Genomic DNA, 17701 nt, shown 5'->3' on the forward strand with positions numbered 1-17701 from the left:
TCCTATAGAATCCATCAAAAGTCTCGAAAGAGATCATCTTGACGCTGCGGAAGAGCATCACGTGCATGCGTCACCGCCCAGCTGGAGCTGCGGGCGTGGATCCCTCATCGATCAACTACTGACGACTACTTGGCCCCCCCGTCAGGAGCAGCTCTTCCTGACCTTTCATCCCCCTCTCTCATAGCTTCCTTCAGCTCTTAACGGTCGTCCGCCAAGGATCCTGCAGCCATGGCCGAATTCGTCGACCCGAGGATGACCAACATCAAGCCTCGCATCCGCTACAACACCATCGGAGGTATCAATGGTCCGCTGGTCGTCCTTGATAACGTACGTAATTGGCCTGGGATCGCAGCGTTGACGCAACCCTACCTGCATTATGAATGGAATGACATGCTGATACTATCCGTGACAAGGTCAAATTCCCCCGATACAATGAAATCGTCTCTTTGACTCTTCCCGACGGGACAGAGCGGTCGGGTCAGGTCCTTGAAGCTAGAGGTATGGCTTTACTCCTGGCGTTCAGTGCGATACATCCGCCCTCTTCATGACGGCTGATATCTGGGACGAATTATTAGGCAACAGAGCAGTTGTACAGGTGTGAATCAACCCGATAATGCGATGCTATGAAGCTCGGTTTTTGTCATGCGGGGTGCTCATACGGTTTTGCGACTTACAACAGGTTTTCGAGGGTACTTCGGGCATCGATGTTAAAAAGGTAAGGAGTTGACTTGTCGAAGCTGGATCAGCTGCTGACTGCCGTCGTACTTAGACCAAAGTCGAGTTCACCGGCCACAGCTTGAAGCTCGGTGTGTCCGAGGACATGCTGGGTCGTGTCTTTGATGGATCGGGCCGTGCTATAGACAAGGGTCCCAAGGTTCTGGCGGAAGATTACCTGGATATTAACGGTCAACCTATTAACCCCTACTCGCGAGTATGTATCCGATCTCCAGTCATGGGCAATGACAGGGCCTGCAGGGTTGTGAAGCTAATGCGTCGGAACTCCAGGTCTACCCCGAGGAAATGATCTCAACCGGTATCTCCGCCATTGATACGATGAACTCGATCGCCAGAGGCCAGAAGATCCCCATCTTCTCTGCGGCAGGTCTTCCACACAACGAGATTGCCGCTCAGATTTGTCGCCAGGCCGGTCTGGTCAAGAAGCCCACCAAGGACGTCCATGACGGGCATGAAGAGAATTTCTCGATCGTTTTCGCAGCTATGGGTGTGAACATGGAAACGGCCCGTTTCTTTACCCGGGATTTCGAGGAGAATGGCAGTATGGAGCGTGTCACCCTCTTCCTCAACTTGGCCAACGATCCTACGTACGTTTCCCTGTGCTGCTTCGGTTGTCTGCTTTGTTTGATTAATCGTTTTCCAGGATCGAGCGTATTATTACTCCTCGTCTTGCCTTGACCACTGCCGAGTACTATGCCTACCAGCTCGAGAAGCACGTCCTGGTCATCATGACTGATTTGTCGGCTTACTGTGATGCCCTTCGAGAGGTTTCCGCTGCACGAGAAGAAGTCCCTGGTCGTCGTGGTTACCCCGGTTACATGTACACTGACTTGTCGACCATTTACGAGCGTGCTGGTCGTGTTGAGGGCCGTAATGGATCTATCACTCAGATTCCTATCCTTACGATGCCTAACGATGGTAAGCAGATGCGCGAGCAGGTTCTCTTGCATTCGTTAGCAGTTTGTACTGACTGCGTCCTCTTCAGATATCACCCACCCCATTCCCGACTTGACAGGCTATATTACCGAAGGACAGATCTTCGTCGATCGTCAACTGTACAACAAGGGTGTCAACCCGCCGATTAACGTCCTTCCTTCTCTATCACGTCTCATGAAATCTGCTATCGGCGAGGGCCGTACTCGCAAAGACCACTCCGATGTGTCCAATCAGCTGTACGCCAAGTACGCTATTGGACGAGATGCCGGTCAGTTTTCTTTCACAGAATTCCCGAGATCAGTATCTGCACGCATACTAACACTTCATTCACAGCCGCCATGAAAGCAGTCGTCGGTGAGGAAGCCCTTTCGTCAGAGGACAAGCTCTCCCTCGAGTTCCTGGACAAGTTCGAGCGCACCTTCATCAGCCAAGGTCCCTACGAATCGCGAACCATCTTCGAGTCCCTGGACATCGCCTGGAATCTGCTCCGCATCTACCCCAAGGAACTGCTCAACCGTATCCCCAAGCGCACTCTGGACGAGTTCTACGCCCGCTCCGCACGCAAGCTGCCGGCCAAGGACACAAGAGACAACTCCGCGGAGAACGTGGGCGCTGCTCCTCTCATCGAGACCTAAAGAATCTTCCATATAGCGTGTGTCATCGTTGTCATCGTTGTCATCGTTGTCGAGGTATGCGTGGCTTGTCCTCTGTCTTCTCGTACTCGATGAGGAGAGGTGTGTTTCCATTTTCTTCTTTCTCCGAACATCTCGTCCTCTTCAGCTCGCCTTGTTAAGCTTTCGTCCTTGAAACCTTGCATATACTCTGTTTTCTGTTATCACTTATGTAGGTGTATGTCACACAGTATAAGTCCGCTCGATATTTGTCGAATCTCTTGGAAATAGGATATATCCAGATAGATCAAACGTGCGGGGGTAATACTCACGGACAGTGTGGTGATGGAATACGAACTACTCAGTAGGCGTGGTTTCCATGGCCTCGCGATCAGTATGCAAAAAAATAACAAATCTATTTGATCGATCGAGCTTTTAGATACACATGCAATCACATGAGGAACCGTCCAAGATGATAAAAGCAACCCGGAAAAGAGGATGAATCATCAGCGAGCTTTTCTCATCGCCGATGCTATATATAAACTATACCGTCTTTTTTTCTTTTAGACGGGAAAAGGACCGTAAGTGCCAAACGTCGCTCATAAGCAAGATAAGTGAAGGGCCAAAGATCATGACGGGGAGCGAGCTTAGAACCGCAGATCCCAGCCGATCTTGGGACCCAGACGGGGTAGCTCGTCAGCGACGCTCTGGACGTCTTTGTCTCCTCTGCCGCTCAGGTTCAGGACGATGTCACCGGTCTTCATGGACTTGGCGAGTTCCATTGCGCCCCAGACGGCGTGCGAGGACTCCAGGGCGGGGATGATGCCCTCGGTCTGGGCGAGGGTGCGGAAGCCGAGCAGGGCCTCCGCGTCGGTGGCTGCGATGAAGCGGGCCCGGTCGCTGTCCTTCCAGGAGCTGAGTTCAGGCCCGACACCGGGGTAGTCCAGACCGGCGGAGATGGAGTGGGTCTCGGAGATCTGGCCGTGCTCGTCCTGTAGGACGTAGGTGCGGACACCGTGCAGCACACCCTTGCTGCCGCCGGTCAGGGTTGCGGAGTGTCTGCTTGTGTCGATACCGTCGCCTCCGGCCTCGACACCGACCAGCTTGACGCTGGTGTCCTTGGAGAAGGGGTAGAACATGCCGACAGCATTGCTGCCACCGCCGACACAAGCGACGACGGCATCGGGGAGTCTGCCGATAGCCTCCATCATCTGCTGCTTGGTTTCCTCGCCGATGACAGACTGGAAGGTGCGCACGATGGTGGGGAAGGGGTGAGGTCCAATAGCGGAACCGATAATGTAGTGAGTGGTGTCGAGGTCAACAACCCAGGCACGAAGGGCCTCGTTGACGGCATCACGCAGGGTTCTGCTTCCGGCATCGACGGCCACGACGGAGGCTCCAAGAAGCTTCATCCGGAAGACGTTCAGGGCTTGACGGCGGACATCCTCAGCACCCATGTACACAACACACTTCATGCCGAACTTGGCACACACAGTGGCCGTGGCCACACCGTGCTGTCCAGCACCGGTTTCAGCGATGATTCTGGTCTTGCCCAGTCTCCGAGCGATGAGAATCTGACCGAGAGCGTTGTTGATTTTGTGACTGCCAGTGTGGTTGAGATCCTCACGCTTGAGCCAAATGTTGGCACCTCCAACGTATTCGGTGAGGCGATTGGCTAGATGCAGGCTGCTGGGTCTGCCCATGTATGGGTAGTAAGAGCGGAACTCCTCCCAGAACTTAGGGTCATTCAGAGCTTCTTGGAAACCGCGCTCGAGCTCGGCCAAGCAGTCCATGAGAGACTCGGGCACGTACTGTCCGCCAAATTCACCGAAGCGCGATGGCTGAGCAGCAGGGTTACCAGTGCCATTGAGAGCATCAAGCTGGTCGGCCAATCCAGGACCCGCAGGAGTATCGGCCTCGGTAACGACCTCGGTAGGCTGCGAGACAGCCGGAGTCTGAGCCTTCTCCACGGCCTCCAACACGTTGACCTCACGAGTCAAGACACCCTGAGGATCTCGCTCGAGCTTGCGGCCAGTGACACTCGACAAGTACTCCTCGGCGTGTTTAGCCGCCTGACCGGCAGGGGCCTGACCCAGGACGGTGATGATCTGACTACCAATGACAACACCCTCGGCGAGTTCCTGCACATTCAAAAAGTGCTCCCGAGTGCTGACACCGAAGCCCAGAGCAGCGGGCACGTTACCCGACCATTGGTGAACGCGGTTTAGAAGCTCGGGCAGATTCGAGCTGAGCTTTCCCGTCGCACCGGTGACACCCATTCTCGAAACGACGTAGATGAAAGAATCGGCGATCTTGCAGAGGAGCTTCATGCGGGACTCGGAGGTGGCAGGGGCAATGAGCGGAACGTAAGACAGACTATGAGAGTAAGTTAGCAACATTCACCGGATTGAAGTACAGATCGCGCGCCTCCCGGAGCCTCCCAAATGAGACACAGAACTTACCCATTGCTAGCACACAAATCTCTGAACCGCACCGCCTCCTCGGGAGGAAGATCGACCATGATGAACCCATTGACACCAGATTCCCTGCAATCCTTGAGCATACGCTCCTCACCATACCGCAGGACAGGGTTATAGTAGCCCATCAGCAGCAGCGGGGCCTTGAGGCCTCTGCTTCTAGCTTGACGGACCATGGTCAGAACTGTGGTGACCGTGACGCCATTGGCCAGAGCCTGGGTGTTGGCCTTCTGAATGGTGGGGCCATCTGCGATGGGATCTGTGAAGGGAATGCCCAGTTCGATGATATCTGTTGAAATTCGATGAATTGCGTTAGCATTGAGTCTTCATGGTCAGGGAGGCGAATGTGAGGGTGCCGGCGGGGCAAAGACCATACCTGCGCCTCCATTCTCTAACCCAAGGAGAATGTCAACCGTCTCCTCGACGGTAGGATAGCCAGCTGTGATGTATGCTACGAGAGCTGCGCGCTTCTGCTCTTTGCACCTGGCGAAAGTGCTCTTGATGCCTTCCATGGTGTGTGAATGGGAGCGGGGAGCGTTCTCAATGTGAGGGGCGGATCTTTAAAGTTTGAAGAGGGTCGGGGACCAGAGGAATTGATTATCGAGAGGGAGAGAGATGGAGAGGTAGTTCCAATTATACCGATTGGAGGCAATAGATGGGGAATGGAGAGATTGAGAGGAGAGGGATTGAAGGGGAAAAGGTCAGGGTCACACAGCGTCAGTCTCAGTACTGCTCCTGTTGACTCACTCGCCGCCGTCCTTTTCTTTTCGATCGATGCGCCGATGTCCCGCCGGTCAGGTGACCCCCCGATAAGATAAGACCTGGCGGAGAAATTCGTGCGCTGTATTCCCGTTACCATACCGTACACTCGTTGATATCCTTATTGCCTTAGAAACCGAAGGCATCCTGAGGCATCCTGAGGCATCCTATCCCCATCTTGCACCCAACAAGAACAAGAATAAGAATGAATCCAGCCCAATAAAACAATCAGATTATTTTCTGTATCCATCTGACATAGCTATAACTAAGACAATTGACGAAGATGAACTAATTACCAGAACCGAAAACGCAGAATGTCACAGACGCCTAGCTATGCATATAAGCTGGACAATCAAGATGCCAACATCGGCCTCAAGATGCACGCAAAACCAACAAGGACGAGTATGCCGAATGCCTGTATATTCAAACCAGATGCCCAAATACACAGACCGGCGGTGAAAAGGAGGAACAACCCAACCCGACTGAAACCACGAAATCCTTGTGTCCCTTCGCCAGAGTTGTCCGTTATTAAATCCGTCCCATAAAAACACGATTTTCCAGACCTGCGAAATGCAAAAGGAACGACTGCAGCGCCATGCAATGCCATATAGTGTACAACCTTCGCAAGGAGTGGAATCAAAATGCCCGCGCGAATTTCCAAACTGAAAAGGAATGTACAACACACCGTCTAACGTATGCCATGTCAGAAGCTCAGAGAATCAACAGCGAAAAAGAACATTCCGGGCATCAAGACATCAAGTATTCAAGGAGAGACATAAGATCATTGCGAGTGATCATGAATAAGCGCCGTGGCTAATACCAAAGGAGTGACGAGAAGAACCGAGGACGAGACTGTCGCGCAAAGAATAAGACGAAAACAACCAAAACCGAATATAATGTAAAACAGACCAAAACGCCGGTAGATGCAGTGGGGAGAAGGGATATAACGGACACCTTATACGCTCACAGCGACCAAATATCATGGAAACATAGAGCGAGACAAGATGGAGAATCAAGACCCGTGGGAAGGATCGGGTAATGAATAAGGCAAAGGAGCCAGATAGCTATAACTGGGGGCCGCACTTGCCGAAGGATGATGGGCAAGGCTGTTAGGATCCCATGAGGGCCGACTGACGGGAGCTGTGAGTGAGAGTTGGCCCTGCTGCTGACAGACAGCGGGATATACGAACCCCGATGTCATACTATGATACGGTTGACCGACAGCAGGTAGCACAGCTCGCAATTCAGACGTCCCTGTCATGGGGGGACCCGAGGAACCAGCGGGCGGAGAGTAGGCCGGTGTTGCGATGCTATGACAGTAGCTGCTGGACGGAGCAGCATCGGAAACTGACTGGGGAGAAGCTGCAGTGTACGGCTCCGTTCCCGAGTCCGATGCTGCTCCGTTGCCTGCGAAGGTGGAACTGATGGGCGTTGGCAGCGCCCCAGCGGTTGACGAGTAACTTGCAGACTAACCATCGAACCCGTGCATTAGTCGATGACTCCATAGCCGAGGGAAATTCTGAAGGAAGTACTTACGTATTTTCCAATGATCTTCTTGAGGGCATGGCTGAGTATCTTCCAAGGGAAGACTTTCACATCCTTCTCAATATTTCGAGGTTTGGGGGCGGGGAAGCCCATAATAACCTTGAAGAAGTCTTCACTATCTGCTTTGGCTTTGGAGACGGTGAGGGGTCGGAAGCCCTCCAAATTTCTGCGGATGCGGTTCTTCTCCTCCACCGTGAAACGAACACCGACAAGGGATTCAAGAAGGTAGATGGTGTCCACGCTTGTGACGAAGCATTCGTCTTTGCCTTCCCAATAGATGCAGCTGATGCAAATACTGTTGGGGGCGCGCTCATCCGGAGCGACAGGCTTGAAGTCGGCATGGATCGTGCTTCCGTTCTGCATGCGGGTGAATTGGACCAGACGCCGCTTGGCCTCGCGCTCCTCCCGAGTCCACTCCTCCGTCATGGAATCCAGGTCCCCATTCAGCTTGAGGACGGCTTTCGATGGGTACATAGCATACGGATTGAACGATTGAGCGTGCCCTAACCCATTCGCCTGCTGCAAGGTCGACGTCCGAATAAGGGTTGGATTAGCTGGCCTTGCCGGCGAGGAAGACTTGTGTTGACGCAAGCTGTGAGCGATCGTGTAGGCAGGGGCCCTTGAGTCGCCAGTGACATTGACAATCGTCGGGCTCCATGAAGGGGTGAGCGGGGAAGGTGCGCAAATGGATGAGTGCGGTGCGGTTGATACAGCGGAGTATTGCGTAGGCGCCACCCTGGGCGAAGCACTTGCATGGTATGGAGGTAAGAATCCGTTCATCGCGGGAAGCGGCTGCAAATATGGTGAATAGGACGTCGTACGGCCATCTTCATATCCCGAATGTCCCGGTGCCCGTCTGATTGGCCTGTAAGTGGCATTTTCCGAGTAGGAAGAAATCCTTCTCTTGCGCGATTCATCGGATGGTGAGTTTTGCGAGGCATGCTCATATGTGTAAACGCCTACTTGCAGCGTGGTGACAGAGCCTCCATGATGATTATCGATTGCGATTTGCAGGGGCACGGCAAGTGATGGCGATCCCGTCGCGAGGAACGGGGGAGTGTCAACGGAGAGAGCATACTGAAAGGACGACCCCTGCAAGCCGAGGAAATGTGGGAGACATTCACACTTCTTCGACCCGAAGACAAGATAGAGGGTGGCATACGGAGATGAGTGAAGATCATGTGGGCACTGAATTTGCACAAATACCCGTGTTCCTTGTGATCCTCTCTGGGGAGTATATGAGATGACCTCCGGCAGCTGACGGGACTCTCCACCAAGCATGGGCGACCGGCTCTCCTCATACGAGCTAGCATACTCCTGATTTGGCAAGTATGGGCCACAGTCAGAAATCTGGCTGGCTTGATCCGCCATCGGGGATGGGACGAGCGGGGTGGCGGTCACAAAAGGAGTCTGGCCATAGGTGGAATAGGAAGCACCGTCATGCAGAGACCGCGCAGACTCGTAATCTGAGATACTCAGCCAGTCAGTCGTCTCTGTTTGCCAACGCAGTAGCAATGATCAAGGAAACAAGAGAGCACAAGCTTACCTAGCAAGGCCGCTGTCGGGGGTTTCTGAAAAGTCGACATAGACAGCAAGGGCTCAGACTTGGCCAGGAGGCCGTCTGAAAACGCACCGGCAAATCGTGACTCTTCAGGATCCGAGAAGTCCAGCGACTCGTCTAGAATGAGAGGTGTTTGAAAGTCGGGGTCGAACTGCGAAGGCGAAGGGGTAAGCACAAGAAAGAGGAGAAGAGGCACACAATCCGAAGAAGTTTCGCGGCGAAACAGGAATTGAATCAACATTGAGAAACTGACGGGATCAAAAAGGGGGGAAGAGAAGAGAGCAGTGGCAGTTGGGCAGCAATGAGAGAAACAGAAGTTCGGAATTTTGACTTACCAAAATACCGTGTGTCTTCGAGTAAGCCAGTTTGAAAGTGTTGCAGCAACTGCAACGGAACACAACAGCCTAAAGAAGCGAATGACAGGCAATATATCCTGAAAAACGATAGGATGTCGGAAAGGCACCACAGGGAGCTCTCCGAGACAAAACGAGTGACGATACGAAGTGGCTGTCAGTCTCAAAAAGAAGAGGCGTAACGAAACAGCTTCGAATCAACGTCCAGCATTCAACACCGAAGGCTGAAACCAGCAGAGGTTGGCAGCAGGATAGAGGTCAAAGACAGGCCACGCTACCGACAAAACTAGTCCGAAACACCCTATGAAAGCAGCGGGTGCATTTGCAGACGAGATATTGACTCTCCCAAGTATGGTCGATCCCGACGGGACAATAGTTGATATCCGTCAGACGGTCTCAGGACGGCACAGCGATCTTTGTCTAACAGAGCAGATATTGAGGAGGCGTTTTCGTTTCTTTTTTCGCTTGTCTATCTCTCTCTAAGCGAACGAAGTGTCAGGATTTCCCAGAATTGCTGACCATAGAGGGAGTCGGTTGCAGGCGGGCCACGAACTACTCAACTGGTGAGCACAAACCTCGCAAAGCAAAGAGGACCGGCTTTCTGCATAGAACTAGCAAGACTTACCGAGTGAGATAAAGAACAACAAAGATCTAACCAGGTCACACCTGAGGCAACTTGACAGCTAATATGCAAAATTTAAGGTCCACCAAAACGACCGACGAAAATGATCTACGCCATAACAATGTCAACAACAAGCACTCAAGGTTCACGGGGAAATTATGACAAGCGCATGCTGGATTAACATGAACCCTAATTTTCCTAATGACCTTGTGCACCAGAGGCACGACCTGGATGAAGCAAGGAGTCGAGGAAGGCAAAAGGGGACACGAAAGGGGACTGATTTTGATGCAAGGCACCGGCAGAACAGTGGCGAAGGGGAGGAGGGGATGTACTAACCTTGTCAAATTAATGAGTTCCGGTCACTCCCAAGACTCTCTCGCTTTCCAAAAAGGGCTCAGGTTGGAGATAATCTCTGCTTTTCCGGAAAGAAGTGGTGCTTTCAACCGAGACAACTGTCCAAGACGAATAGGGTCCAGATTCACCACCTCCTGAACGATGTTGCTGCGGGCAGGAAATTGGACAAGCCAAGTCCCACTTTGATATCGATTTCAAGACGCAGACGAAGCCGAAAGGGATGATATTGCTGGAAAGGAGATCAAGACCAAAAGAGTAACCAGACGATCTCTAGGCAAACGGCTTTGCGGGGGTTTGTTTCTTCAGTCAACTGAGAATCGAAACCGAACAAACGCACGGAAGAGGTGGTAATAATGGTCCGTCAATATTGGCTTGATCCTCCCTTGAATTTCCCCAGAAAATGCAATAAAGTCGATTTGGGCCCAGATGGAGGTGAAGGTGGTCGACACAATCGACGAGGGCGTGATGTTCGGGAACGATGCGATTAACTATTATAGGATATACTCCGTATTGAATAATGAATAAATCGATCCACCGATGTCGTTTCTCTCTCTCTCTCTCCAGCCAACAAACGTAGCGAACGTAGTAATATCCTTGCGCAAATAACAAGCGAGCGTGATGGCGAACGTGCGATGAGCGAATGTAATAAAGCGAAAGTAAGAAGAATCGAAATTCCTCAAGCTGCCATCTCAGGAAGATCCGGAGGGGGAGGGGGAAAGTAAGATTGATGTATGAGAGGAGGAAGAGAGGTAGAGAAGTAAGAGTACGAGAGATATAAGATTATTAGTTCTTTTCGATTTTCTCCCCCTTCCTTTTTAAGACCGAGGCTGTGGTGGTAAGAGGTGTAGGTAGAGGGCCTGATGGATGGGATGGTGACTTCGAGTACTTGCTAAGGCAGTGTGGCGGGGGATGCACAACGCACCGGTGTCAAGGAACTAGGTTTTTTTATCTAAAGGAATAGACTAGTAGATAGGTATGGAGTAGCTTTTTTATCTAGTCTTCATCACTAGATCTTTTTTAGTATCTGTTTAAACCACTCTCAAAGCCCTGCAAAGTACCTATGGTTGCTGGCGGTGCTGGAAGTGCTGGAAGTTGGTGGATGCCCTGCTACCTAGGTATCTATCTAGCACTCGAAGTAGTAAGCGGTTTATTTAGCAAGGTACCTTAAGTTAGTAGCAGTTGGGACACAAGGGTCCTGATTGTACCACGAATTTCTGCCCCAGCAGCATGATCTTTTTTCCCTTGTTTGTTTTTTTTATGCGAGGCGACTTAACTCGTGTGAGCATGATATCCGGCTCCAGTTATTCATATTACCCAATCACAAGAATTATACGGAGCGTATCCGAAGACAGCCTAACTCAATGGCTGGTTGGCCGAAGAGCTTTCTGGTCATCGAGTCCCTGGACTGGTACGGAGTTCTCCAGCTGAACGGTGAACCGTTGATGCTTCCACTCAAGAACGATATCTAATAATAATGATGATAATAACAACTATGACGATAATAATAACTCCTACTAGCACCACCACCCTACTCCCAGCTTCCCGAACTCCATAGTGTCCGCTGGTTCGGAGAACCACACAGAAACAGAATGAGAGACTCTCAGGTTCCCTATTTTCGTTCCTAAAGGTATCACATTTTCCTTGTTTTATTCTGTAAAGATTCGAGAGAGGGAAGCAAGTGGAGGTGTTCTTTCTGGAATGAGTTAGCTTGAGCTGTTAGGCAAAAAGATAATGAAAAGAATATTAATATTAATCTATGCATTATAGGTTGAAGGAAGTCAGTAGAATGCTGCGAAAAAAGGCGAGCAGATAATCATAACCTAACGATGATGAATCAATAGACTAGGAGTACAGAGTACTTGAGTACTTCATCTGCCTGCAGTGTGTACAGATGTCGAGATGAATAATGATTACAGCCCTGTTACTTTCAACTCGCATCTATTTGTAACAAGCAAGGAGAGAGGATGAAGCAGTACAGCTTTGGGGAAAGCCACTGTTCGAGCGGACCACGCCGCCGCCTGGTAAGGAGTGGATCCTCCAAGGAAGCATGGGGTCGATTCAAGAAGACTGCAGAAGGACGGTGGGGGAACGAAGGAATGGTCGGTTCCATAGGAAGTGGTTGGTGTTAGCACTGAAGGGATTACTGTACCTAAGGTACTTTTACTTGATACCTAGGTAGCACTTACTCCGTACACTTACAGTCAATATAGATTCCAACCATAAATGAACGTACCAAGATGGCTAAGGAAAATCAAAGAGGTTGAGTAACCGGGATACGGATACTGCTGGATAAATCGATGATGCTGGTGGAGTTTGTTTTGCGGGTTCTTTTTGTTCTTTGCTGTTACCACAGAAGGCTAGGAGAGTAAAGCGCTAGTATTCCACCAATACAAGTGTACAAGAAAATCAAAAGTTCTGCCTGAATGATCAGGACCTTCTAGGAAAGGACAGCCACGGACTCAGTACGGAGTACCTACTAGGGAGTTCCCACTAAGGACCTAACTAAGGTAGGGTAAGGTAGGGTAAGGTAGCATCTGGTGACTGCACCGCCTCTTCTTTACTTTTCTGACGGCTTTTAATATTTTCTCGTCTCAACCTCTTGTTTGGGCCTCGTGGTTTGGGATGGCCCACTGCGTCTGCGCGATGTTAGTCCAATAAGATTCAAACTCTGGAATTCTTTACCGAAATTCCTGGTCGAATCAACTCGATTTCATCTTCCAGTCTCCAGCTCTAGGGTTAACTCCATACTGCTATGGATTGTTCCCTATGGACCCATATGAGCCAATCTTCTCGAACCACGGAATAATACCGTGCTTACGCCGTGGTTTGACTTTGATCGAGGACCGAAAGTCCCAAGCATATTATTAGGCTATTAGCTCACTGGTATCGGTGGTATGGACCGTATGTAAGAGAGTCTCCACCTCTGGCTCTTGCCCATATCAAGAATTGATATCACCGGCCCCAGTGCCCAGTTGGTACCATTCCTTTCACGATTTCTTATTTTGGACCCCTCAACGGGATTCCAAACGCTGTCCTTGCCTAACTGGGTATCCTCCGTACTTAGGTAGCTTGAGATAAAAAGCGCATGGCAGACAGATGGGGACTAATGCCAATTCATGGATGGACTTGACAAATCATTTTCTATGTCTTCCGGCCTTCTGGGTACAATCTGATACATGTACTCCGACCGCTTCCTACTAAGCAAGCCCTAGGGTCCTAACTCTCAAGTGTCAACTTTGACCTCATGGCTGGAGAACCGGTTGTGCCGTTCTATGCTTCCGCAGAACGGAAATTAGGTTTTTGAAAGGTGACCCTGAGTGATGACAGCAATTTTAACATCGTATGAGGAGTAGGGGCACTCGAAGGATATCTTCTTGACATTTGACTCGTTCTTACTCGCCCCACTATACATCTGCACCATCAACAAGATGTCCGAAGGTTGAACTCTGGGAGCAAAAGAGACATTCAAAGACTCAAGGCTCATGGCAGCAGCGGCATTGCACTACTATTTTCCACAGGCCAGCTATCCTAGCGGTGTAGTTGTCATGGGATTTGGCAAGCGAGCAACTCCCTGTGACCTAATAATATCTTCCACTCAGGGCTGGTTTCTGCCAAAGTTTATTTATCCTTTGCCAAAGTTGGGCCATGCCATGAGGTTTCAACACGAGCGTGCAGTCATAACCAGTCAGGATGATGACTCACATGGCTCGTTTTTGGGTTGTACTGCACATGCAAAGGTCGTCAGTTGCTGCGTGGAAGAGCAGCTGTGTACTAGCGGTCATTCGGGGACAGGCTTATGCGATCATAGCAGGCAAGGCGGCCCGGGTAACTGACTTGAGAGTTGACAGGGCTCAGGTATATCTAGTATGTGTATCCTATTCCTGACTCTGAGTAACTGCATTATTTGTCACTCGAGCAGTACATCATAGCGATGACTGATCAATGATCATACTTCTGTGCTAAGGCACCTAGTGACCTCGCTTGACCAGATGGAGGAAGTGTAGGTACCAGATCGGGAAAAACGCGGATGTAGCGGCCGATCTAACAGCTGCTAAACATAGCAAACCTTGCATGGGTCACTTCCAGACTATGCAAGGACTAATGATGCCTATTGGACAGAAGGGGCTGGGGTGGATCACCCCACTGACAGGGGTCCCCTTTGGAAGTCGGAGGCTTCGACGGCCAGTCGGCTGGTCATGATTTGCTGACAATAGTCCGAAGTGGCACGATGGGACGAGTGGGAGCAACTCTGCACTGTCACCTTCCATTCACCAAGCCTCTGTCTATCTTTGTATGGGAAGATCATCAGAAGATGACGGTGTCATTAGTTCCAGTTGACACTTTGACAGCAAAGCGCGACCATCAGAAATTCTCTTTCCCTGCTCAAGGATCAAGACTCGATTCCTAGTCAAGGGATGAACCAACTATGACGTTTTTCACCTGTGGCAGGAGCCCTTGATAGAAGCTGATACTGTGGCTGACACATTTAATGATCTTGGTGTGACCGTATAAACAAAGGAGTAGGTGGGCTACTGGCAATGGCGGAACTTCGGAAGCTCTGGCTCTCTTGCAGGGAACTACAAAGTGTTGCTAATGAAGTCACCATGAGATGGCCACCCTTGTGAGGTTGACCCATGATAGAGTGATGTACGTACCTGGGAGTGAGGAGAGGGGATGGGCGAGAAGAAAATAAGAACCGCAGATCCCAAGCGATCTTTCAACCTTCGGACCACCACGACCTTGCCAGTCTCCCTCCCGCCCTAGAGTCCCTTTCTTGTCCCTCGCTGAAAATAGCAGGGCAGGAAAATAGTGCTTGACAATACTAGACTAACAACCACAAGAAGCAAATCACTAGAAACCACAAGAAGCGTTCCACCGCCGCACCAGATATCACTAAAGCTGGAAGTAGTTAATCAACTACTATTTGTATCAGCGTATGGGACCATCCAATCTCAAAAGGCTAGCTGAAGGACGGTAGCGGTGGCAGCACTGGTCGTTGGCGTTGGGTCGGGAGAGTACTCCGTAACCGTTCTGCTTTCCTCGTGGTAGGGGATCAGGTATCTACACCGAGGTGTTTATTAGACTGCTAAACTAGGGCTAACTATCGCACCCAAGTTCCGACTTCTGAATCTCGAGTGGGCCCTCGGCCCCAAATATGATCAGCGAGATCCTTTCAGAATTATCCCCTAGATACATAGTCCGAAAACTCTCTCTTTCAAGCGGCCGACTATTAGAAAACAATACTACAGAAGAAGGATGAAGATGAGGTTTGTCAGCTAGATACCGAGTATTCTCGGATCCGGTTGCATGCTCGGCTCAGGGCCATGGCCGAGGTGGACGGGTTTGGATTGCAGAGTAGAATATCTATCCTATTCCTGGCATCCGAAGCAGCTGTTCATAAGGCTGGTTATCATCGTATCAATCAGTACGGAGTACAGAGTACTAGTAACAGCCGGGATTCGATCTTTTTGAACCTTTCCAGGTGCTTTCTAGGGTAGCATAGGCTACAGAAACCTTAAAGATAAGAATACTGAATACAAGCCCCTCAAAAACTCAATCGACTTAGCGAGTTGTTCTCAATTCTCAGTATCGACTGATCTTGTTGACTATGTATTCTTGCACAGAGAAAACCTAGTTTTCATTTCAGCAGTGTTACGACCCTGACCCGAAAGAAAGGTGGTTCCTGTTCTTCCTCGGACGAAACCAAGCAGACAAAGTATATATCGGCGAATGCTCGGTGAAATCAATTTCCTCCATTGATAGTCGAGAATCCTGATGATGATGGGTACCCAGATAAATACTTAGCTACGCTACTTCGGTTCATTTATCAACTTCTAACCCTGGTTCTGGCACTAAATTTTAGCAGCGGTTCGGTTGGTGTCGGACCCTCGGTGACATCGGTGATTCCGATGCCCATTGCCCATCTTTAGGTCCAAGGATCATCCTCCGTCGGGGGCCTCGGGACCCGGCCAGGAAAGTCTACAGCAACGCCCCTGATTTGTCAATGATGATGTCCTCTCAGACTTTGATGAGAGGTGATCCAAAGGGCCAAGGTGATGCAGAGATTTTGGTCCTTGGAAGCACGGATGATCCGTGGAAACTGTGGTGTTGTGCCCTAATCTGATTTTTATTACGGAGTACTCCGGACGCAGATGGACTAATCTAGGTACCTTATGGAGTGCTATGTGGTCTGTAGGTGCTTATCCGAGAACCCCTGGCAATACCCCTGCAGTAATCAGTCGGTACTTGAGAAACTGTATAAGAGTGCAGCATCACTACCTAGTAAATAAATAAACTGACTGCTGCTGAGGGCTGCAGTACTTTGTAGATGATAGTTCACTTCCCTAATCTGGTCAATCTGCCTGACCCTTGCAGTGGCCAGGCAACTCTGAAAACCTCCAGCATCATGACTTGCAGCATGAATTATGCCGTCGAATCCCTATGTACTAGGTACAGTGTGAAGGAATATGCGCCGGCCGATAGTATGGATTAGCACCGGACTAGCCATAGAAACCACCATCAAGCTCAACCGTGCGACGAAAGGAAGAGCTTACTTGATGATCAATACTAATAATACTAATAGTAATATTTAAAAGCAGTCTCGAAATGCTATCATCCCCTTAGTTCGGAGTACCCGAGACTGTTTAAGTGGAATCAACCCGCCAAGACTATTGGCCATGTGGGATTCTCCCGCTAGCAAGAATTGTCCACAGTCCACCGGAACTTCGAAGACTGACATAATCTACGGAGTAGTCGATACTGTATTGATGAAAAGGAAATTATAGGAGCCGCAAGGAAGGATTACACAGTTTGCATTTTGGAGACATCCCGTCAGCCTACCCTTGATCCTTGCTTCGGCACCTAAACCAGCACGATCCGAAATGAGGGCGGTCCAGGGAGTGAACCCTTACCTTAGGTCTCATGCTACAGAATGCAAGTGTAGTCTTCTGTGCCAAGTCACTAACTAGTCGTGATATAACAACGGCTTTCTAGACTACTGCAAAGTGCACCATAGTACGGAGTAGACCCTGTTAAGTGCCAAGCATGGGTTCGAAATGGAGGATTTGCCAGGACTGCAAGTGCAAGTACGGAGAATCTATCTAGACTAATGCATGAGCATGGAAGTTTGATGATGATCGAAGCTTTGGCAATTATCTAGCAGATAGCCAGGGGCAATGGAACAAAAACTCAATAGTCTCGTTACTCCTGGCTTGCTTCTCACGAGGGACGTTTACACTCCATCGCCCACACTAGGTTGCTTGATCTGAGCAACACGTTGCGTTGATGTTGACGAGTACACATGCCTATCCGTCAGACCATCATCCAAATATTGACTTCATCCTATCTTCTCAAAATCAGGGAAGCCATACTAAAAAGTTTTGACGGTGCCTGGTCTCTGATCACCGCAAACCCTAATCGAAAACAGAAAATGTTTCACCCTTCCCGCTCACTGACTCCTAGCAACGATGCATAGCCACCCATCCAAATCAAAAACCGACCGACGATCTCACCCAACGGAAAGCTGTGGGATGATACCTCCGGTGGGATGGCTGAAAAGACGACTTGCATGACCTCATATTCATCGTCAAGGTCTGGTCTAGTCAACGAGAAATGGCCCGATTAACCGATCAGACAGAGCTTAGAGCTCGGGGTTCACTTGAATGAGAATCTGCATATGCCTGCAATCCTACTCTGTATCTCTGGTGACTATTGATCATGGATTGATTGATAACTGGGTGACGATTGTG

At 50.1% G+C, this 17701-nt stretch overlaps 3 protein-coding genes across 3 annotated transcripts; 1 reads left to right on the top strand and 2 right to left on the bottom strand.

Moving 5' to 3' along the window:
* Positions 1-228: 228 nt before the first annotated feature.
* VMA2 (H(+)-transporting V1 sector ATPase subunit B) lies at positions 229-2306 on the top strand (the record flags this gene model as incomplete). The annotated part of the gene is made up of 8 exons (XM_026759150.1): positions 229-327; positions 414-482; positions 680-715; positions 770-931; positions 1006-1322; positions 1379-1653; positions 1721-1939; positions 2005-2306. 8 exons carry the CDS (start codon positions 229-231, stop codon positions 2304-2306), a joined length of 1479 nt encoding a protein of 492 aa, XP_026614896.1.
* A 623-nt stretch (positions 2307-2929) lies between these two features.
* trpB (tryptophan synthase TRP5) lies at positions 2930-5271 on the bottom strand (the record flags this gene model as incomplete). The annotated part of the gene is made up of 3 exons (XM_026759358.1): positions 2930-4658; positions 4745-5048; positions 5136-5271. 3 exons carry the CDS (start codon positions 5269-5271, stop codon positions 2930-2932), a joined length of 2169 nt encoding a protein of 722 aa, XP_026614897.1.
* Positions 5272-6530: 1259 nt separating this feature from the next.
* medA (transcriptional regulator medA) lies at positions 6531-8865 on the bottom strand (the record flags this gene model as incomplete). The annotated part of the gene is made up of 3 exons (XM_026759609.1): positions 6531-6986; positions 7055-8529; positions 8610-8865. 3 exons carry the CDS (start codon positions 8863-8865, stop codon positions 6531-6533), a joined length of 2187 nt encoding a protein of 728 aa, XP_026614898.1.
* Positions 8866-17701: the final 8836 nt, after the last annotated feature.

Source organism: Aspergillus thermomutatus, assembly GCF_002237265.1.
Source record: "Aspergillus thermomutatus strain HMR AF 39 chromosome Unknown NODE_81, whole genome shotgun sequence".
NCBI classification, from domain to species: domain Eukaryota; kingdom Fungi; phylum Ascomycota; class Eurotiomycetes; order Eurotiales; family Aspergillaceae; genus Aspergillus; species Aspergillus thermomutatus.